The sequence below is a fragment of the Manacus candei genome, unplaced genomic scaffold (genome assembly GCF_025592945.1).
Source record: "Manacus candei isolate 608988 ecotype Guabito, Panama unplaced genomic scaffold, ASM2559294v1 h1tg000088l, whole genome shotgun sequence".
Lineage (NCBI taxonomy): Eukaryota > Metazoa > Chordata > Aves > Passeriformes > Pipridae > Manacus > Manacus candei.
The window spans coordinates 1933923-1958912 of NW_026138136.1; the positions used below are offsets into that span (position 1 = coordinate 1933923).

The 24990-nt window shown below is 37.4% G+C and overlaps 1 protein-coding gene across 3 annotated transcripts in view; it reads right to left on the reverse strand.

The window, feature by feature from the left end:
* Nucleotides 1-24990, reverse strand: part of MBP (myelin basic protein) — a 110804-nt gene that overhangs the window by 69280 nt on the left and 16534 nt on the right. For 2 of the 3 annotated variants that reach the window (XM_051812806.1, XM_051812808.1), the window contains exon 2: nt 14901-14975. In XM_051812806.1, coding sequence (XP_051668766.1) covers nt 14901-14951 — 51 coding nt within the window. In that variant the 5' untranslated portion in view covers nt 14952-14975. Of the gene's footprint in view, nt 1-14900; nt 14976-16843; nt 16960-24990 lie in introns of those variants that run through there. The other variant, XM_051812807.1, reaches the window with a different exon arrangement.

Genomic DNA, 24990 nt, shown 5'->3' on the forward strand with positions numbered 1-24990 from the left:
AAACTTGGCCATTAGAGAGAAGACACATGAGTCCCTATGGAGCAAGAAGAAAAGGGTTTGGAAGAACAGACATGTACTTAGGGTTGTGCTGACAATTTTTCTCCCCTTGTTCTGCTTTGCTGCTTCTATAGACTTTAAAGATACTTTGCTCAGAGTCAATACCGTCACCAGCAATGACAGCTTCCTGAGGGAAAAGTTGTGTCTAAAATACACCAGTCATAGCTGATCACAGAGAATTACAGAAAAACAGGAGTTTGAAGAACAGTGAAAAATTCAGGACCAGTTTCATCCCAGAGGGAAGGGTTTCTGACCTCAAAACCAAAATGGGTGGACTGGATGAGAGACTATAAAATGCTCAGATACTCTGCTCTCCCAAACACTGGCAAAAAATGCAATCAGACAGTACTTGAGAATTATAACCCATCAAAAATGTCAACAGTCTTTACTATGCCAGGAATAGAGATCAACGCACAAAGGTTTACAGAGATGATATAATTAGTTTTGGTTTTTGCTTGGTTTGGTTTGTTAAGTTTTTTTAATTGCCCATAGAAAGAACAAGAAACAAATTAAAAAACAATTGCCATGACTGAATAAATGAAGTAAATTTTTCACTTGACAACTTATGATACTATTCACGTGACAGTGGCAATGCTGATTACTGCAGAGCTCAGGTAAATAACATAAGATCAACTACCAGCTATAATGCATTTCTCAGTGATAAACAAATAACACTCTTGGATTCAGCTAAAACAACATCATAAAAATTCAAGAAACTAATGACTATATATGCCCAATAGATATTTATGCCACTGTTATACAAGCACTGTGGAAGTAGTTCATTATAAAAATTTAGTTTTGCACATCTTTCATATACTCTGACATAATGATATAATTAATATAGGAACCATACTGAAATTAAGTTCTCCATAATCCACAGTGAACAAATCATACAGCCTAATAATCTCATGTTACCTTCCCACCGCAATAATTATTTATATATATGTACAGTCCTCCCTATCTTCCAAGTATTTGCAGAAAATAAAGTAGCTTTGTAATAGAGAAATCAGTAAAAAGATGTAGGACTTCAGGAAAGTTCAAAAATTCATCTTTAGCAGCATATAAAGATCTCCAGCTCAAAGTCCTACTGTAAATTATACTAAGTGTGATTTAAAGGAAAGGTTGATCACTTAAGTAGAATCATCTTCAACAGAAAAGCTCCTTTTCAAGGATAGACACATGACCTTTCCCAAGTAACATTCCTCGAAAAAAAATCCATAGAAAAAACCAAATCCTCGAAGACACATAGCTCAAGGTAAACTTCTCCTTGTATTATCAACACCCAGTCAATTCCCAAGTCACAATGGTCTTTTTGTTTGCCACTCAACGTTCTCCTCCTGAAGGAAGATACACATGCAAAACATACCAATTACATGTGGAAACCTTTTTATTTATAGGTAGATATACATATAAATACAAATACACATACAAATATCACACAAATATTAAAATACATATACTAATATTAAAACTAGGACCCCCAGAGCCCTGAATGAGAGGACCATGACTGTGAGAATAATAAACTCCCAGACAACCCTGAACCTGGGGGGGGACTTGCTGCTTCAGCTGGATCCTGTTGTCTATGGTGCCTGATGGGATTTATTCCAGGATAAAGGAGCTGGCTGATGTCATCATGAGACCTCTCTCAATGATTTTTCAACCGTCTTGGGAATCTAGAAAGGTCCTAGTTGACTGGAAGCTGGCAAACGAAGCAGGCACTGATTTCTTATCTCTAATGACCAGTGACAGGACCTGAGGGAATGGTATGAAGCTGTGTCAGGAGAGGGTTAGGTTAGATACTACTAAAAGGTTCTTCATCCAGAGAGTGGTTGGGCACTGGAACAGGCTCTGCAGGGAAGTGGACACAGCACCAAGCCTGACAGAGTTCAAGGAGTGTTTGGACGATACTCTCAGGCACGTGGTTTGATATTCTTGGGGTTGTCCTATGCAGGGCCAGGAGCTGGACTCAGTGGTTCCCTTCCAATTCAGGATATTCTATGATTCTATGAAATATATCAGGGTCCTTAACTATGGTGCAGTATGGAAAGGATGAAGTAGAAGGGCAAAAACTGGTTTTATCTCCTGTCCACAAGGCCAGGCTGCAGGGAGACTATAACTCTTCAAACTACACTGTTGTTGGTTTTCACAAGGTTTTGCTCACACATTGCCAACAGCAAATCCCATTACATTAATGTGCAAAATCTATGCTAATGCACTACTTGGCTAGCAATTTTAAATGCACAGACGTCACACAGTTAAAGACTGCATTTCCCTCAGCAACTGTTACTTAGTAACCCTCTGCACACAAATAGAATTTTACATCACTGCATATGGGTTGTGAAGGCTAAAATCCATGCCTCAATTCTATAGGCAAGCAGGAATTAAAGGAGTCATGTGGGCAATTGTAAAACAAACTTGCACTATGTTCAATTGCTTCTCTAGGCAGAGAATTGAACTGGAGAGAGAAAACCTGTGCATAAACAAGGAGCTATTTCCACTTCTATTCTCTTGCTGGTAATTTCATCATAAAAAAGAAGCAGCTGTAACTTCAGAGAAGTTAGACCTCAGACAGATTTTTTGGTATTACTCAAATGCTTTACAGTGCTTATCAGAGATAAGCAAAACAAACCTTGCAAAGCTCTTCACCTTCTCCCTTAGAGGTAGTAAAATCCATTGACTACATAACTTCTGTGTAGAATTGGTACTGCCAGAGTTACAGTCAAAACAATACTGAAAAAAGCTGTGTGAAACAGATCCAGGACTGAAGAAAACAGGTGGAGCATGATGGATTAAAAAAAAAAAAATCTTAAAATAAATGCAGATTAGAATCCATCAGCTCTAAATACAAAAACTTAAATAGCTGTATTGTATTAACATATATTTGATCCTTCCCATGTACAGGCTATTTGGGAATTGACTGACAGTCTAACTCAAGCAGCTTGAATAACTACCGGCATGGGAGTCCATAATCACTTTAGACCAAGACACTGCCTTTTTATAGCACAGAACAAAATAGGTGGCCTGCTGAAAATACCTAGACATCTTTTTAATTCAATTCCCTACATTGCCAATAATATCTTATCATTACTCTGCTTTGTCCCATCCTTTGCCTCTAGCAGCCCACAGTTTTATTTTCTAAAATTATTTATTGTAATAAAAGTGGATTATCTTGACACAAAAGCAACTGATTGAGTTACATATATTGCATTTCACCAACAAATATATTTGTATGAAGGGCTTACACATAAACTATATTTGCAGTTATTAAACCAAGTGAATAAGCACATTGATAAGCAAACACACTGCATTTGCAATTCTATTAGCAAGTTTACAACCTCTACAGTCTAGCACATCTCCTTTAGTGCAGCATTCAAATAACCATTTCCTATTTCTTCCTAACTATGAAAAATACTTATCCTAAAGCAGGATTTTGAAAACTCTGGCAAACCAAAACACTCTTCCCCTCAAAATTCCTCCCCTCAAATTTCGTCCTGTAATAGGTAACTCAACAGATATGAAAGTTCTCCTTGCAAAATCGTAGAGAATCAATGCTTCAAAATGTGAGTTCCTACTCAAAGCTTTTTTTGCTGTCACAACCATGCCTTGATATTAACAACGCTGTAACAAGCAGGATGTCCCAACTCAGACCAGAAATCTTTAGTCCAGTTAAGCACCAGGCATTCTTTTCTCTTAAGGAAACAATGTTAAGATAGGAACCATTTCAAGGTTTGAAAGTAACCACATTAAATCATGACCAAAAGAAGTCCAGATGCTCATAGTTGTTGCTGAAGTGCTCCTTTTCGTAAAGACACAAGACCCAATTTGGCAGCACAGCAGCAGAATTGAGAACTGAGCAGGAGACTTGGCCAAGTCTTACTCAGTGATTGGGATAATTAACTGGCCGTCTGGCTCTCTGCAGGAAGAAAGCAGCTCTGCCCCTGCTTCACCAGCCCATGGTTTGCAGCCTAATTGGTTAAAGCAAGCCTACCAGAGCAAAAACCAGAACAACTTGTCATCTGCTTAGACCAGAGCTCAGAGGCTGGGATCAAAATCAAGGGTCCCTGCTCCTATGCTGTAAAAATAACTTGCACTATGTTCAATAGTGCAATAGTGCACCACATTCTGTAGTTCAGTGTGAGCCATCTCCCTCGTGGGCTACATGTAAAACATGTTCAGAGGGACTCCTGTTCCTTATATACAGCATCAGAAGAAAGAATCAGGAGTGATACAAGACAGGCAATTTAGTTCGTACAAAGTCTATGTGTCAAGCCCTATAAGCTTCAAAAATGCCACAAACTCCACTTTTTATTCTCCCAGAATCAGGTGACTCAACAGCTGCAATACAGTGTTATTACAGTATTAACTGCATTATGCTCTGGCATTATAAACTCTGCAAAATCCCAGAGTAGAATCTGACACCTGAAAGATCTCAGCATCTGTTGTCAAAGGCAGACATGGGACCTGCTTCACTGGTTGTTTGTGTACTTGGAGTTAAAGGTCACTAGCCAGGACACCCATACAGTCTGTTGAGAGGCTTTTGGAACCCAGAGCTCCCCATTCCACCTGAATACCTCCACTGACAGGGATCTTTTGGCCTCCTCCCCCCACCCCAAGCTGTATAAAAATTTCATTTTTAGATGGTTTTATCAATCCTTGTAAGACCTATATAGCATAGCATAATATAATAACAAGAATAAAATAATAAACAATAGACAAGATGCCAGTAGAAAGGAAAAGGAAGAAACAGATAGAAGTATACTGAAAAAATTTCAGAATGGAATTAAGTCTCCTCTCACCCTGAGAGGATTGCAGGAAAGTAACACAAGACACTGAGGTCAAAACAAGAGGAAAAGGTGTCAGAATTCTTTTTTGTTTTTTTTTAATATTGAATTGTAGAATCAAAATATCAACATTAACTGGTCAAGTAAATGAATTCAGAATTCTAAGTTTGAATGTTCAAATCCGCATTGTCAGAACATCCTTCATTTAAGCCAATCTGAATGTAGTGGATTACAGTGGTTCAGATCCATCTCAAATAACATAAATATAACATATATATAACATAAATTTTCTCCAAACATAGATTTGATTCTGAAAGAAACTGAAAATTAGCACCACACCATAGGAAAGAATCTATTTCTATCAGCAAGTATAGGGCAGCACATGACACTTTCATGTATTTCTTTCAGCAGAAAAAAAGTAAGTTTTAGTCTTCATTATATACAGTCTTGACCTAGAATCTCATCTCATGTGACTGAGCTCCAGAAGTAACATCACTTGTCCCAAACAGACTCAGTTTTCTGTGTAGCAGCATACCAAAGACAAAACAGTTGTTACTTTAGGCAGTGGGTCTCACCTACTGTGAACTCTGAAGCCTCTCCTAGAATACAAAGATATATTTAACTATACTCATAGTTTATATTTTTAAAATATATTAAAGATATTTGAAATCAAAAAATATTAGGTATTGAAATATCTTCAATATATTTTATGATGCATAAACATTTCTCACTGAGAGGCACTGACTTGAGATTCTGAGTCTCACATTCAGCAATCTTTCATCTGCCAAGTCGCAAAAAAAACCAGGATTGTCTGGAATTTCAGACATGAGTTTAAAAAAAAAAAAGTACTGATTATTCAGGCTTTATCACTGTGCACCATTAGGAAAGTTTTATCTGCAGTAGAAAGTTCTGCTTCAGCGTTAAGAAAACACTTAACTTGTAGTTCATAGGGAACATCAGAATGGATAGTCAGACTCCCCAGCGTGGAGGATCTTGCCTTTTGAAACTGATATAGAGAGTACTTTTGCAGCCATCCAGGGATATAAGCAGAGTATGAGTACTTGAATATACCCTTGTGTTTATATATAAACATTTTTAAATTTACAGTTGTACTTTTTTCTGTATGGGCATGTACATATTATATATATGAGTGCACAAAAGGAACAGAAGTGAGATTTAAAGTTTTTTGCACACAGTTCCACTTCACGTTGACAAATTTTAGCCACATTTCCCCAGAAGAACTACACAGCAATTCTTATATTTTCTGCATAAAACAAATTTTTCAACAGGTACAAGGTACAAATGCAAAAATCCAACACAGCTTTATGATAAAGGAGTATATAAGTGGTGATGACAGTAGGTCATAAAAATAACAGAAAACAGTTTTGATTTTCATCTTTCAAATATTGACAGTGGCACTACTGGATAGCCTTGTAAAGCAATGTACTGTGGTATGCTGGGACAGTTGCAGAAAGTCATATGCCAACATGAAGAGAGAGACCTGGCTTGAAAATAGTTTTTCTAGTGGATATGTGTTGTCAGAGAAGTGCAAATTTTCTGTTTTCTTCCACGGTGTTCACACCTTCCTAATCAGACTGCCTGTTAGCTGGCCATCTCTTCACTGTTTCTGAGCATGCAACAACACTGTTAGCAACTAAGTACTATTTCTAATGCCTCAGAAAAATCAAAGCAATGTATTTTGACTGCATCAGAGGTACTGGCAGAAAGTAGCATGCAGAAAGAAACTGGGCATAAGAAGTAGAGGGAAGATAAAGTAGAAGGAGCTAGGAGTACAAGCCAGTTATGACCACAAAACCAAAACAAACCCTCCACATCACTCAGACTTCAACATCACTGTCTTGAATTGTTTTGAATCAAAACACCTCCAGCATACTGGGATTTCCATAACTCATCTGAAAACCTCAGCACCACCAAACAGTGAATCCATTCCTGAAGCTTTACACAGAACAGGAACAACTGAGGACCCCAAAATGGTGACTACTGTTTTGATAATAAGTGTCTGGTTTGAAGATAGATCTTAGGGGTGGTAGACTTGTTAAGATTTCTGGTTCTTGGGTCTTTTCGATGGTTTTTGAGCTGCCTAGCAATCATGAGCAAGCTGAGTGCCCTCATGCCTCCCTAAATCAGCTTTCAGTTCTAGCTAAGTTTAGCCTCATCAGCCTGAACATCACTCTGTGGCACTGTCACAAAAATGCAAGATTTCCATTATTGCCTCTTCCTGATTACAACTGATGCTCAGAAGTCCCCCTAATTATCCAGGGTAACTGTTATGTACTGTGTGGCTTTTGGCACTATGCAAATTCTGATATTTTTATGGCCACATTCACTGGTTGCTGCACTGAAAGATCAGATTGTTTTTAAGAGTGAATCTTATCTCAGCAATCAAGAATAAAGTTATATTATTCTGCTTAAAAGTTTTTCAGTTTCCTTTTTAAAAAAAACCTTGTTTTCTCCAGCAAATGCTATCAAAGCATTTCCATCAGCTCAAAGCAAAGCGTCTGAAAAAGTTAAATAAAAAGGAAAAACGTTCTGTGACATTTCAACTCAAAGAGAAAAAATAAACTGTAGCCACAGACAAGCTAAATTTACTCAGTGTACAAATAGTTGCAGTTATTCAAGAAATTCAGCTTCTGAAGTGCAAAAAGAAGCTACTGTCAGTGATACTTTCTATGGGAAAGTCCTGTATATTTGTCCTTATGATGTCCATTACACACTTGCTGAATTTACAAACAAGAGCAGGATTCAACTCAACGATGTGGAACTCCTCTTTTCTCATGGCAGAATATTTAGCATCAGATCTAAGCAGAGACAGTGTTTTGACTTTGTACTGAGGCACAGTGTAAAACCATGTCTTACAACTAGTTACACTACGCTAGCTGCACAGTAGTTACACTATACACAGAAGTGCAACAGTGTGAAGCTGAGAATTAAAATAAAGCATGGCTCCAGCACTTTCCTCACAGCTGCTGCCCAAGAGCACCAAAGACAACAGAATTAGCACTAGGAGAAAAAGATGAGAACAAACTTTAAAATGCACCTTTAACAGGGTTTAATACTTGTGCTAGAGGGCAGGTTTGTCTTACACTGGAGATTCCATTGTGGTTTGGCACTGGGTATCCACAGGTAAAGCTTGGCAATTTCTGTAATAGGGAGAATACATTTCATTGCAAATGAGTTTGCATCCATAACTGCATTCTAAGGTAATACATTGTTGCAGAAGTGTTTTTAAGCTCTTCTCAAATATAACTAAGGCCCAAGCAACAAACAAGAATCTTCATCTCACCCAATTTCAGAGCAGGTGATACAACAAGTCCTGGTCGATGGCAAGTTAAATATGAGTCAGCAGTGCCCTGGCAGCCAGGAGGACCAACCGTGTCCTGGGGGGCATCAGGCAAAGCATCGTCAGCCAGGGAGGGGATTGTCCCGCTTTGCTCTGCACTGGGGCAGCCTCACCTTGAATACTGTGTGCAGTTTTGGGTGCCACAATGTAAGAAAGACATTAAGCTCTTAGTGTCCAAAGGAGAGCAATGAAGATGGTGAAGGGCTTTGAGGGGAAGCCGTATGAGGAGCGGTTGAGGTCACTTGGTCTGTTCAGCCTGGAGAAGACTGAGGTGAGACCTAATTGCAGTCTACAATTTCCTCATGAGAGGAATAGGAGGGGCAGGCACTGATCTCTTCTCTCGGGTGACCAGTGACAGGACCTGAGGGAATGGTCTGACATTGTGTCAGGGGAGGTTTAGGTTGGATATCAGAAAAAGTTCCTCACTCAGAGGGTGATTGGACACTGGAACAGGCTCTGCAGGGAAGTGGTCACAGCACCAAGCCTGACAGAGTTCAAGAAGCATTTGGATGATACTCTCAGGCACATGGTGTGACTTGGGGATGGTCTTGTGCAGGGCTAAAGGTTGGACTTGATGCTCCTTGTGGGTCCCTTCCCACTCAGCATAATCTGTCATTCTGTGAACATATTGTCGCGTGTTGATCTGTGACCACCATAACAGTAAAAGCACAAACGGTTATGTGAGGAAGGAAGATACTGCTCCCTTTCAGGGTCTCCATGTCACTTACTGCTTCCTCAAGATTAAAAATATGAACAACTTTGCCTTCATTTCTCTGGTGTGAAGATGCTAATAAACTGAACAACATGTTCTCTGGCTGAAGTATGGGCTGACTCATTAGAAAAGACATCTCAGCAAATAGAACAGTTCACAGAGAGTTCACAAAGAATTCCCAGTGCATTACGCTCCTGTTCTTCCAGGAGTATAATTGCTAATTTAAGTGGTACTGGCATTAAACTCATTTGAAAGGACATTTATCTAGTTCTGTATCAAAACTAAAAAGGAAGGAACTATAGGAAACAACCTCAACAACAACATGGCCCCTGAAGCACAGGACCTTAAAAAGCACAGAGTGCACTTCCCTCTTCTAGTCAGTTCTGTAGGCTGAGGGTGGGAAAACAAAGCCTAAGACCCTACCTCTTCCCCAGCCAAAACCACAGTGACTGCACCTCTTCCTTTTACACCCATGCAAGCTCAACCAGCTCAAGACCTAAATCAAGAAACACTAGTACTTAGCCGTTGTGTGCTGAACAGGAAAACATGCTCTCAACTTATTTTATGAAACCATTGCCTACACATTTACTCGAAACACTGAAACACTTGCTGAAATCAAAATCTGAGCTTGTCATATTTTAGACATTAGAAAGATCAAATATTATGACTATAACTGACCATACTAAATTCAGCGCCCGAAGAATTTAATGAACAGTCAAGTATTGAAACATATCACTTGGATTTAGACACATGAATTGTTCCCTTTAACTTTGTAGTAGAGCTATTTGCCTAGTGAACCATCAACACAGACTTCCAATACCAAACTGAAAGATGGTCGTAGGGTTAATTTTTGAGGACAGATGTCATAGCTGCTTCATGCTTGGCATTCTCAGAGGTTTCAAACTGTACAGTCATTTCTGTATCGTTATGATATCATCTCACTAGCTGAAGCACGTTAGCATCTGAAGGCTCCACTCAAGGTCTCCAAGCACTACCATTAATACAGAATGACACTGCATCAGTCCCAACAAACATTCCAGAGAAAGTAATTAAACAGAGAGACAGAGAGAGCACATGAGGACTTGCTCAAGGCCGAAGCTAGGTCGATGGTAGAAACTGAAAAAAACAGACATCTATCAGATTCAACTGGTAATGCTTAACCTGACTGCCTAGAATTTCCCTTCATACTCTTGAAGAGGATTTGCCTCTTCCAAAAGCAGCAATTCCTTGTGCCAGGCACCAGCTTAAACAGATGCTCGTTGGTCACAAGAATTTCTTCACTGTGTATGTAACCTTTAAAACTGGCTGGTGAAAATGCTCATCAAATCTGTCACAGAAAACACTGTCGCTCTCAACATTTTAAAGTTTTTCTCTCTTTTTCCTTTGCCTTCAGAAAGATATTAGCTCAGAGGGAGTGTTCTAATCGAAAACATCAAATTGCAAAGAATACACCATAAAAGGACCCATGCTTTTTATTGCTTTACAGCAAAAGGTAAAACTGAGAAAACACACAATTACACTAGAAAATAAAAAGAGTGCTATGCAAGTTTGCTAGGGGAAAAAAGTGAAAAAGCTGCATGGTTGATTTGTGGATGGCAATAAGACTAGATAAACGTAATAAAATCAAAAGCCACATTTGTTAGTTTTTTCCTTTCTTGATAATTTATGATGCATACCAAGAGGAAGCACCTGGTAAAAACCACACATAGCTCAGGTCTGTAAGGGGTCTCAACCATGAGGTAGTGCATCAGTGTGAAAACCTTTTTGCTTACAGATTGTTGAGCATATATGAGATGATCAATACAACTACCATCACTTGCCAGCCATCCTCAGAATTTCATCTCCCTTTTACAAGGGAGAGGCAGAAAACTTTCTGTCAGTGTTATCAGGACCACTACTGCTGTCTTAGACAGGGTGCAAATTTCTGAACATTAGCAAGACAACAGGGGAAAAAATTAGTAAAGAAAATAGAATCTCCTCAAAAGCAGTGTAGAAACCATCTGATTTACTGAACTAGTGATGCTGAGTTCTCCTTAAACACTGAGAACCAGGCAGTTTATTAAAATTATCGAATCAACCACTGCAAAACACATTATAGAATCTGGGTGCATACCTCATTGCAATTAAAGGCAAGGTTTTTCATAAGTTTACTACCCAGCAAGACCCAGTCATTATTAACAGATTATTTTTAGTTCATACAAAACATTAAATTTTAGATTGAGTGCCTTATCACCACTATGTCTGTTTTCAGTTTTGGCCTGCAGTTACATTTGCCAAGGTTTTTCAGAGCTGGGTATCAGAGGGTTTGGTTCCTTGGTGTTTATTTACAGCACAACCCAAGTACATCAACGATGTGAGCTGGGTAGAGAATCCAGTATTTCCAATAATCTAATATATTCTAGGCCCTTTTAAGTTTCTTGAGCAATCCCTTGACATGGCAGGGCCATGGGTTTTGATCTTTCTTTACAGGTCACAAGCTTGGTTTCATGCTTGCCACAGTAGTATGTGACCATGGAAACCAGGCTCCTTGGACTAGGTGCACTTGATAGTTGCTGTGGAAGAAATGGGACAATGCTGGAAACCTTCCTTCCAACCCCCTCGTCCTAAACCATCAATGAAGTTAAGGGCCAGTTTTGACAGGTGCTAAGAAGGTTCAAAGATTTTGGGATGGCAAAAATGTGCTGTGCAGAATTCTCTGAGGAAGACAATCAAAATGAGGAGTAGCAGCGAACTTTGCTGTTGTAACACAGGCAGCTTTAGTTATTACAGAAGAGATTGTGGCACTTTGTAGCTTAGTGATGCCAAATTAACTAAGATCAACTACAGTTCTGAACAAAAACCAATAAAACTTCACTGTCTACTCTGTCTACTCCTCTAAGTTAGGTCTCTGAGAACTTAAAGAAACTCAGGGCATGAAGGATAGCCCTTTTACTTTTTGCTGTTGTTTTTAGATATATTTATGTAAAGTTTAAACCCAAGTATTAACACTAAGAACAAAGTAAACAAATAGTTACACATTTACTAATGCATTAAGCAGATGCGAAGTCTAGAACCATTCAAAGTAAAAAGAAAAGATAAATTACTGGTTCATTGAATAGGTTTTTTGTATCTTACAAAACTCTAAAGGATGTCGATCCATCAAACACAAGAGAAAGCAACCCAGCAGAAATGAGATGGTGTGTATTATTGCTTTGAGTAAAACATAAGGGTTTTGTAAACACTTTTATACATTATTTAGGTCAAATAGACCAATTATTTTTTAAAGCATTCATTTAATTTCACAGTATCTCATTATTTATTAAATAATCACTATAGCTTGGCATATTTATAAATCAAGAGGAGAACAATATTTTGAAAGAAGTGTCACAGCATGGGAAGCCATTTTACTGTCTTTTGCAGATTTCCTAATTTGAAAGCATCTTGGTATCATCTTAGATATTTGATGAAATAATTCCTTTTCTGAAATCTAGTTCTAATTTTGTAATTCAAATAGTCAAATTTACTAAAAGTAAAGTGAAGTTAGATGTCAACTAAAAATAATCCCAACCCCATAGTAATTGCTGTATTACAGGACATTTACTGAACAACCAAGAATTATGATAGCTGCAGTTGGCAACAGTTTCTCTAATGTCACTACACATAAAATAGTTCTGTGCAGAAACAGTCTATCATTTCAGGAGCCACTACCGTCTTTGTAAACTTGACATCAAAAGTTCAAAGATGCTGCCTAAAATTCTGTTGTTTTCTTTGGTACTAAAGGTTTGAGAAAGGAGGTATAGTAAACAGCCTGAAGTGTGAAAGAAATGAAGTTTAGAAAGACTCTTGAGGAGATGTTCACCTCTTTCATTGCAGTTTTATCGCTATGAGTGAGGAGGGGCAGTTCAGCATTTCTGAAGTAGTCTCTGAAAGCCTCAGCAATTGTCTCCCATACCATACTAGAAGACTGGTGGGAAGACAGTTCTAATTTACAGCTATATTGAACAACAACAAAAAAGCTACTTCAACTTAAAAAAAGAAAAAACGAAAGGGAAAGAAAAAGTCTGACATGTGGTTAATACTACCACTAAGAAGAACTTTAATGCTGCCTGTAAGAACTGAATCAAGATTGAGTACCTATAGGGATTACATAGTAGCACCTTAACCTTCTATTTCCTGACTTTAAATCTGTGGCCTTGAAATTTCTTGTGATGTGACATTTCTGTACACAAAAGGAGATTTTGATCAAGCATTGTTAATTTGAAAGTTTAGGGGTTTTGATTTTTGTCCCTCTTAGAAGGATGAGTGAGGGACAGAACATATAACTACAGTAATAAGTTCCCCCTTCAAAAAACAATTTTAGTAAATGAATATTATTTTGATTGCAGAATCAAGTATTCTCCATGAACTAATCAGGAAAAGGAAGGAATTTTAAAGAACTGCAACAAACCACTTCCTTGTGGATCTGTACTACACACCATGCGCAAGACTCAAGGCCACCTAACTCTTCCTCACCACTATAGTCCTTCCACCTACTGCATAGGCTGCTACAATTTGAAGAATCTTTAGCTTTTTGACGCCCCATGTGCCCAACAACTCACCTACCTGCCGCGAAGATGAATCAAACACCTGTGATCCCACAGCTTGAGAGAGGATACAATGTCTTTTTCTGACCAAATTTTGTCCTCAAGTACCAAATCAGGGCATATGTAGTGCACTACAGCCCATCAAGCTCTGTAAACCCACCGTAACACACCTGCAGGACCTCACAGTCAGAAAGGATCAAAATAGTTGGCTAAATGCATCTGTTTGGTACATTTGACTTTGCTGCACAACAGTTTTCTAAAGGGCAAGTCACCACAGGACAACAACTTGGGACTCCTACTATTGTTTGTACTAAAACCGAAACTTGGGCCACAAAACCATTTTACAAAATACTGCACCAGCCCAAAACAATACCATATGTACATATGTAGCCAGTTGTCCTGTCTTCCTGCTGTTTTATCCCTATTCCTTCCAGTGTGCTTATGTATTTTCCTAAAGGAGATGGCAAAGAACTAATAACTGTACAAATTCAAGTTTGTATACCTTTTAGGGATAGCTGCTTATCTGCCACAGCAATGCAAAATACCCACATTCCTCCAGAAAAAGCCCAGAATTATCTGTTTACATCATCTGTCCAATGCAAAGGGCAATAACTTTATACAGTGTGGGCTTCGACTGTAAACTGTTATTTTTGGGTGAGGATGGGTGGAGGGAAGATAGCAACAGCTAGCAACAAGCAGCATTTTTTTATATATATATATGGGAAGATGTCCTGTTTTAGGATATGTGTGAAATCTCTTCTGGTACAACACAGAAAAATAAATAAACAAGATGTTAGCACAAGCCAAACAGAATACCACGTTATTTGCAGAAAATACAACAGTGTCAGCAAAAGCTTAGAAAACAAATATGAACTTTTAATGAACATTTTGACAGTTCTCATATTTCTTTGGGGGGGAAGGAGATTTTTAAAGCTGTATCTCCTCAGACTGACAGTCTTTTCCTTTAGAATCCTCTTATTTTATGTGTTTCCATATAGCTTCTTTCTTATGGATAAAGCCAGTGACTGCTGAAATGGAAAACAGTCAACACACAGAAAATAACTTGGCTCACCAACTCTAAAAATTCTACAATGTCTTGCTTCTAAGGATCACTTCATTCATTTCTACCATGACTGAGAAGCTTATTATCAGCTGTGGATCTGACATGGGAAAACATCACATCTCTCATTAAATCCAGCACAGGAAAACCTGATTTGGCCACATCTCACAGGATTTCATCTTTTCATAGGATTTCATCATCTCATAGGATCTCATCATCTTTCAAAAAAAGGTGTTCATTTTATAGTGTCAACTACAAAATAGTAATGGTATCAGCGATCTGGTAAACAACTGCTCTAAAAAACCCCTATATTTCATAACATACATATTTCTCAAGTAGCCTCATCTCTACAATTTTCTCCACCTACCTTGGTTGACTTGTCAGCACTATGTTCTCGTTTTCCTACATGGTTCCCCATGCTGGATCACCAAAACCTAAAATTCTGAAAAGATAAAACCAAAATAGCATTTTTGAAACCAATACATTTGCACAGAAATACAAATTAATTTTTCATCTGAGACATAACAAAGAAATTTTTCTCATACAATAAGCATTTTTTACAGTCCAAGGTAAGATCTGTGAAAGATGCTGAGGAATAAAAATATGCTTATCTGGTCTATTTTGCAAATTAAGCAATACCAGAAAGCTTACCACCTTCTAAAAAGAAAACTAAAAAAATAAAAAATGTTCATTGTGAAACTTGTATATAAAACAAGACTAGACCTGTTTTTTGATATTATGTTTATAATAACAAAACAATGCAACATGTATCAAATAATCTGAAAATGCAAACTTCCATAAAAGATCAAGTAAGTTCACATTTACCATTATATAAACAGCAACTACTGAAAAAAGCACCACACTAAACTGCCAACAACTTGCTGTGGAGGTTAGAACGTGTAAGTTCTTTACAGTTCCCACTTTCATGACAAACATGTAAGCAAGGAATGCCAACTCTGTATTTTCTGTCTCATCCTGTTGTATTTCAGCTTTAACAGAGCTCATGTAGGTTAAACCACAACACTCAAATTTCAGGTTTTAGAGCACACTTGTGGTTATGCCACATATTTCTTCTCATAGAAACATGTGTTTGTATAGGATTTTACACACAGGTGCTGCCTTCAGCTGACATGAATGCAGCGCATCATAGCATTTAAAGTCAAGAAACTTAAAACGACATCCAAAAAATGTTCCAAGTGGATTTTTTCCTCTCAGAATCAAGAACTGAATTTTCAGTAATAAAGTTCAGCTTCTGGTGCTAACAGTAACACTTTATTACTCTGCAATAAACAGAAGTATATACCATCAAACTTTAGCAGCAGAAATCCTGGCACTATGCTCTCGCTATCAGAAGGATAAATTACTTCCTTAAGCATAATCTTATGACTGGAAGAAAAGACAACTAGACTTATGATAGAAAATGCATGAAGCAAAACAATAGGCTGTTAACCAGTTTCGCTCAGTAGAATACATATAGTTACAACCCCCATCTACATGATTTGTGTACAAAAGGATTCTAAAGAGAGAAACTTTGATTACTCATGACTTTCCATCACAGAAATGTGAACTTTGTGAAAAGCAATCTTATACTGTATCTCTACTGCAGATTTTGGAGAGACTGATAGATTTATTCACACAGACACTCCACTCTCCCACCCAACCACCCAAAGACAAATTTCAGACTTTGAGGGCCTATAGTGCTTATTTGACTATTCACTGAATTCAATTTGCTCTAAAATCAAAGTGCCACACACTGTATTACATTTATTCAGTTAAATAATTCCTCACAAATACATACCTCTAAGTTTTCACAAAAGAAAAATTAAAAAGCATCCAAACTCGGTAAATGTACCCAAGGTAGAATTTACTGACAAATTGGAAACAGATTTTTTTTTTAAAACAGCACTGTCTATGGCATAAAAGATGAAAAAAACCTCAACCAAACAAACAAAAAAACCTCACAGCAACCCTATCCTTTTAATTTGTGAAATCAATACAACCAATTCACATATTTTGAGGTTCTTAAAATTTTCAAGGAAAAATACAAATAAATTCATATACACTGGGTTTCAGAGCTGAACTTCCTCAAACCAGCCTTTCCTCTACAAATTATAAGCAGCAGTTCACCTCTCATTACCTGTTTCACAACATAAGGAAAAGAGAGTGGAATACAAAACTGTAAGCAATGTCTACAGAGAAACACAAAGACATGTTCCATGTATTATTCTTCCACTCATCAAAAAATTAACTATCAAATTTGATCTATAACACACGTCTAAGTACACAGATTACACATGTACACTTGCAAACCTGAACTGTGATCAGTGTCCTCCTGCCTCCTGTTAGTCTCCCTGGTGTCTTTGGAGTAACACTCCAGGAACAATCACCCTGTACCACAAAATTCTCAGCATAGCAGGGTCCCAGTCCTGCAATGTCAAGGTAGACAAAGATATCAGATACAGAAGAGCCAGGCTGTGAAACTAAGCTAGATAAATATTTAAAAATCATTTGCTGCCCAGTGAAAGGAAAAGTAATGAAAACCTCTATGCTGCCATGCTGTAGATACCTGAAAATAATAAGGCCAGTTTTCCACTCACAAGTCTGCACAAAGCAAGCAAACAAAATGAAACCCAAGGAAATCAGGGGTGGAATTAAATGATCTCTAAGGTCCCTTCCAACCCAAGCTATTCTGTGAAAGAGAGAAGAATATGAAATGGCTAATCCACGTGCTCCTGATTCCCGGGCGCATAATTCCTTCAGCAAGATGCTAAAAATTACACATGGAGGGAAATAAAAAAGAAAAAAATAGCTTGGAGAAATGGAAATGTACAACATTATTCAAAGTTTAGGAGTGTGGTTTGAAAGTACACTTACATCTCAGCCAAGTGTTACATTTCTCTACAGGGACAAACTTAAAAGCTTGGAAACTAATAGCACCGATTAAGCCTGTAAATTTTCAGTTCTGTTTCATTTCTTGTTTTGAATGTATCAGAGGGACAGCATGTGGTCTAAATTCACATGATCAACCCCTTCTTATTCTGCAGACACTAACAGTAATGCAACTAGATTTTACTTCATTTTTTTCATGCATAAATGAATGCAGATGATCAAAAGGAAGATAAGTTAACTACAGGTACCTACTATTAATTCCTTATGTAGCACTTTTTAGCCAAAGGGACAAAAGCAACCAGGTCCTAGCAAGGATATCCTAAATGTTACAGAATTCTTCATGCTACCTATTAAATGGAGAAAACTATAAGTAATAATTTGGAAAAAAAAAAAAGGTTTCCAATCTGATGTGAATTATGAAAGGAATTGTATAGTGCCAACTGTTCTGAAGATATCTGACTAGGAAGTGAAACCATATATATACACAAGCCTGTAAACATTAAAAACATTTACAGCAACAAAAAGACTTAATTTTTCACTTTAGCCTCAAGCAGAAGTCTGCCTTACTTGATTAAAAAGTGGGCACACGGATCCTTTTCACTTCATCATGCAAGTACACCCTGAAACATTACAATTTAAATGCTGATTTTGGTTGTTACTGTCCTGAGGGAGACCACATTGCAGTTTCTATCTGCGCCAATCTTTATGCAATGAGTTGAGCCACTGACTTCAAAGGGATTACTAATTTTTCAACCTTTGTAGAAACTTGCAGCCAACTATTCAAAACATCTGAGCTGGAAAAAGACTCATATTTTCATTTTAGTCACCTTCACAACATACAGGTTGCCAGACTAAGCAGCTCTCTATAAAGAGAAGAAACAGTTTCTTGCACTTACTAACAAATGTCTGTTGACTGATCAACATGCTTGTTTGCAGAGGAATCCATGCATGCTTTAGCACTGATGAACAACCACAAGAACAGTCACGATGCTCCAAACAATGAAAACACAGAAGTATTGTAGAAATGCAGTAATCATCTTTGAATCTAACAAGAATCACACCCTGCCAAAATAGGCTTGCACGTGAGATTTAGCTTTTGACCACTACAGCATTTATCCAAAACCTTCCTTATGAAACAGTGCAAATTTTGTAAATCCTGTGAGATGAAAGATTTTGCACGTGAGCTTGAGTCACAGAATGACACTATGCATGCCTGCAGTGATCAGTTACATCATCAGCTCCCCTACAGAAGTCCCCATCAAGACTTCTTGGTTTCATATTAAAACCATCTGAGAGGTTCAGAAAACAACAGGCCACACAAATAAACTGATTTAACAAGACTAAAAGCTGGAAAAACTTCTGCTACCCAAAAACTTTTTTTCTTTTGGGTGAACTAAGTAAATTCATGCAGGAAGCTGTGAAATGCTGCTGCAGGCACCGCCAGCAATCACCCAGCCACCTCAGCACCATGCTATAATCACGTACCTGGCTGAATCAGCTCTGCTGCCATGACCTGGCACTTCCCAATCCATGACTGATACAGCAATAATTCCAGCTATGCCACCTGCTTCAAGTAATTCCAAAAACCGTCACAGGATTTTGCCCTGAGGAAAGGAAATCAAATGTCTCCTCACATCCATCTACCTTTTTACGGAGTCGGCCTAACAGGTAACCTGATGGAAGCCTAGACCAGCGTTCCTGCTTTCTTCACAATAGGAACCCATATTCCAACTAGCAACAACTACAGAAACGCCACTGCCTTATCCAAGGAGAGAAACTTCTCCTTGCTGTTGCCAAATCCAAAATAAAAAAAGAAAAAATACAAAAAGGCATGGAAAAACATATCACATACCTACAAAAATATGCTTATGTTGGGATCACGTAACTTATCTTCATCTGCACAGTTGATTAAAAATTTTAGAATCATGTATCACCATATCATTTTTTTAGCTCATTCTAATCTGCCTTGAAATTAATGGATATTTGTGGTTAAAAAAGAAGTTCTAATCATCTTCCCATACACACACACTCTACTATAAAGAAGTTTATGACTTAGAATTTTCACTGAAAGACAGAAAAATGCTACTCTAAATGTTTTGAATATACCAAGAAGTGCAATGGTATCACTTTCTGCAGTTTACACTGTTTTAAATGCAAAATATCATTTCCTTATTCACTCATGGGAGCTTGCAAAAAAGTTCATCCATGCAGTCATCAGACTTTAAATAAGTGATATTGTAATTCAGGAGTCAAAACAGTCTGTAAACAATTCTGCATTGAGCACTTTTATTGAACATTAATGGTTACTTCATATTAAAATGCATCAACTACTGTATGTCTATCATAGGATGCTGCAAATGGATTGTTAAATATGATCTTACCTCTTCCCACACGTTAATTATGACTCAAGAGAACTACACATAATAATAAAGGTATGCAAGGACTTACATATTTACAAGTATCAGAACATAATTACTACCTTGTCTAGGAATACATATTCATCACAGTTGTTGGATAATAGTGCAGAGTTACAACATTAGATAGTTTTAGCAAGTGCTCCTAGTCTTACTCACACATGGGAATGGTAATCGTAGAATATAAAAATATTTGAGGAATTTACTTAAAACTTCCTGCTAAATTAATGACTATTCTTATACTTGTAAATATTGTACTTTACTACTATATCCAGGTCTTATTAGGAAAAATGACAAGTGTAATTTCTTTTAAGAAATGTGCAACTTGTCTCTATTTTTGGTAGCCTTCTAATGTAAACTATTAACCACAAACATACCCAGCAAAATGACAAGCAAAAGATTTTTTTTTTTGTAGTGTCAGATCCAGGTTACGTAGGTTCCTGGGAAGCAAGCTGACACATTGCACAGCACTGGTTGCCAGCTTTGAGTGGTTTTTTTAGGCTCTCAGTGTGATATGCATCTTTGCAAGGAAGCCTTTCACTTCAGCCTTCTTTCAAAACAGATTGAGACACTGAGCACACCTCATCTGTTGCTTCAGAATTCCCTCGTGGTGGTAACCTAATACTCCAGTGCACCAAGAAACACCTCCAGCAGGCACGAATGAGTGACCTGCAGTTAATTCCAACAGCAGCCACAGTCAGACGCTTCATAGACAGATGTGAGAAACCACATAACAAAAGCAACCTGCCTCATGGACAAACTGCTCCCTAAGAATCCTGTCCTCTTAATTCGAGTGTTAAATTATTTAATAAAATATAGTGCCTTATATCCCTCACAGGTTTCACTGTTATTTAATGCAGATTTAATATTTCATTATTGTGAAAGTCTGCAATTCTTGCTAGATCACACTTTATTTCATTTTTGACATCCACAATTATATTTCTCTGACGAATCCTTCATGAAAGAAAAATACATTATTCGAGACACATTTCCATCATGAACTATCAAAACCAAGATTTCAGAGAAGTCAACAGGAGTTTAGTACTTTCAGATACATTTAATCATGTACAGTGCCTTGCATATCAGAGTCCTACCCTTACTGACCCGTCTAGACATTACAGCAATTTCCATGTTTACAGACAACTGCATGCACCTTAGCAAGGATCCTAGACCTAGAAAACCACTCCGCTGAGAGATGGGCTAAGTTCTGAAACACTATTTATCTGAGAAAGTACTTCCCAATGCTAGCACATTGCTCAATAACTTACATATACCTCATATAGCATTGCAAAGGACACCAAACTTACTTAATTTTCTCTGCAATTTTCTGCAACAGTAGGGTACATGGGAAAGGTTACAACACTGAGAAAAAATATCTTTTGAGAAAAAAATGCTGTTGAAAGCTATTTCCTAAAATTGCCATAGGGTGAGCAGAGAAGACAGAACATAAGATTTAAGATGTTTTCTGATTGTTTGATTACAATTTTCCTCTACTGCCAGCAAGAAGGTTATTGCATATTATTTTTTGTAAAAGCATTTGATTTCCAGGAATCTTGCCTCAGCACAGCTGAGCATAGTCTAAACTTGATTATAGACAACAGTGAAATTACAATGAAATTGCTAAACCACATATATTTATTTTCTATTTTAGACTTTTGTCCTTTCTTCCTTCAACTCACCCCACTCTCCCTGCTAGAACACCAGCAGCCTCATCCCACACATTGAGAAAAAGAAAGCATAAAATTTGAAAAAAAAAATTTCTCAACAGGGCTTTTCTACCTCCCTTCCCAAATAGAAAAGTGCTCACCTAATATCACATAGCACATGCTGATATCTACACTCCCTTATACAAATGGAAATCATCAATGATTTTAATCATTTGGCATTAGTCACATGTTCACTGTTTGTCTTCAAAACACTAAGATTAGTGGAGCCCTGTGAACTCTGTGTCAATGCACCTGCTGGGTCATAAGGAAATTTCTTTAATCACCTACAGTGCATCTGATGGAGGAACTAGGTACGACCCCAAAGGCCTGGGGCAAAGTACAGATACACCCAATACATCCAAGCACCATTCCCTGTGCTTGCTGCACTTCTACTAGAGTACCTAAAACCCAGGATCTCGACTAAACGTGGATCTCCTTGTATGTCCTCTATGACTTTGCTGAGATACTTGTGCCTCACAGTTATTCCCAGTCTAGGGAACAGAGAGGGCCACACGTACACTAACATATGCGCCCCTTGAATGCATACCAAAAGGGAAATGTTGCCCTCCTACGAAATTAAGACTGATTTATCTACTCTTATCTCAGTCACTAATATCAACAGGTTTCATTTAATTTGCTACATACAGGCATTTACACACAACACCACAACAAAATAGGCCAGGGGTAATTTTTTTGCATTTTGGAGAACTGTTTAGGTCTGCATGACAAAACCTTGGAGCAAGGACCAATTTTTCCCAACCCTCTGAAAAGGACCAGACATATAACTGTTGGTTATTTTTTTCAGCACCTGTATGCACCAGAGACAAATAATTTGATACTACAGTAAAATCAACTCTCTAATGAAAATAATAATAATAAATAAAAGGACAAAGAAAGATATATAAAGTCTAAGAACAGAGACATGTCATAACCTCATTGTATGTAAAGATATGCAGTAGACTCCCAAGACCATCACTTTTCAACATCCTAGCTTCTAAAGTACCATATTTCTTTTAGGATTACACCCCCCCAGCTGTGAATTTCGACTTTAGGCCTCAATGAGTCAACAACTAAAAGTCACACATTTGTACCAAATGCTAAAATAATTTTTAAAAATATAGACCAGCACACAAGGATATATAATATAAGTAACCAGAAAAAAATGAAAAAAGGATGACATTTAAATTCAAATCATGGAGAATTTTAGGCCAAAGCAATAATTTTATCAGTATTGGATAGGAAAAAAGCATGGAGCTATTGAGAAATATACAGAGAAGTATTTGTTACTTGGAGACTTTCAGTTTCTGAGATCAAGGTACTCTGAAAACAGACAAGACCTAACATTTGTTTTCCCATAAAAATTTAAAAAATAGCAAGAGAATAAAACCAAAATATATTTGAAAACTCACTTTTTTTCCCCTTCTCAGCTTAGAAAAAAAAGCTCTCTCCAAATGGTGAATGGTATATTCTCCCTTTTAAAGTGAGGTAGGTCGCCTAAGTTTCCCAGTGAACACACTTCGATGTGTTTCATTAACACACTGTAGAGACTGAGGACAAAACACACACCTGCAGTTCTAAACATGCATGAATCAAAGGCATTGTATGCTAGCTCTTCTCATATTCAACAGACCGACAGATGGGACAAGAAGATGATTCACCCTCTCCAAACAGCATTAACTGTGCTGTGAGATAACACTGAACCACTACATCCTTTTCAATTAAAAAAAAAAAAAAAACAAAACAGGAAAAATATCTCTCTCTGCCCAACCTTTGTCCCTTTGTCTCCCTCTCTTCTGACTTCATATATAAGCTATCTATACTGTAAACATATCAACCAACAGTTGTATTTCCTGTAAATTCTCCTCTGTTACATTTGGCATAAATATTGATATTACAAAAGGGTCCGACTTTCACCATACTCCAAGTTGACTCCCTCTTGACCCAATCCACTACTGTAGTCATATCTCTCCCTTCCCATAAACACACTGCCAAAGGAGCACAAAACGTGATCTTTCTTTTCTGACATTAAAAAAATGCATCCTTAACTATATGCTTATATTTCTCAATTCTTTTTGCCTTCTCTTTTACTAACTTGATTGTCTGAGGGTTCATGCATGAGATTATGCTCTTAAAGTACTTTTTGAAGTAATTTGATGGAGACTCAGTCCTCAGGATTTTAATTTGTAAGTGTGCTTAAAACATGCAACAAGGTTCAAGGTTCATGTGACAGCCTCCTAACAGATTACATTTATCTGCAGTCCAGTAGCAGAAACACAAACAAGACAGTTCTCCAGTTTGAAATGGTTTGCAATAGAAGTTGCAAGTGACACTTCATGAAGCTTAACTAAGGATTTGTAAATTCCTCTGGTTTTAAATCAATAAATAAATTTAAGAACAAAGTAACTTAGAAAGCTGTATAGAAGCAATTTTCTGTGCTCAGGAATACCTATCTGGAAACACATATACTCTGACACCAATCTGGGATTTTCTCTGGCAATGATACGCTGTTTTGCTTTCCCTTCTGAGGAGAGAAAACAAAATTATTTCTTGCTAAGGAGAACTGTATATCTGAGGAATAAATAAATCAATTTATCTTCTTTTAAAATGAAATTTTAGTCCAGGTGTTTTGGGCTTTAGTTGCTTAGGTCAGAGGCTCGGCAGGTTACAGTCACTAAGCTGTGAGTTATCACACTTGGAATTTTAAATAATTAATGAGTAACAGCAGCTGTAATCTGCATGAGAAACAGCACTGTGACACAATTATTTTACTTATGTGCTTCTTCAAATATGCTTTCAAGTACTCGTGCCTCATACTGGAACATTGTCTCATTTTATCTAAATCTTAAATTCCATGTGCTACTGTTGCTTTCCTAACCTTTATCCAGGGTATGTACAAAGCAAATATAGAAACAGTCATTACTGAAAACTATTGAAGAGAACAATGACTGGGAAAAATTTCCATTTGAACATGAGAATGTATGAAATGTACACAAGGCTATTTTCTCCCCTTCTTTCATTAAAAAGAAAACCAGACTGTTTATTTCATGCTAAAAGGATGAGAAAAGAATGTGACAGGCCACTCATTTCTTCAGCAGAGTTTTCCAATGCAGTTCACCATTCACATCATATTCAGTGTACAAAAGAAAAAGATAATAAAATCTGGAAACATATCAAAGTAATGGAGTAAGAAAATATGTGTTTCAATATGGAGACTAGCAGTGCATTCACTTTCAAAGATTATTATCAAAATATACCTCTAATCCACTATATGATTAAAAGCTAGGCAAGGTTGTATATAATATTTACAGCACCAATCACAAGAATATCTTGTTCTTGAACAAGCTGCACTTGTAAACTATTTTATTTTTATTGGTAACTAAATATTTTTAAAAGAAGAAAATGTTTCAAACATCATCATTCGTGACAGGGTCCACAGCCTTCAACCAAG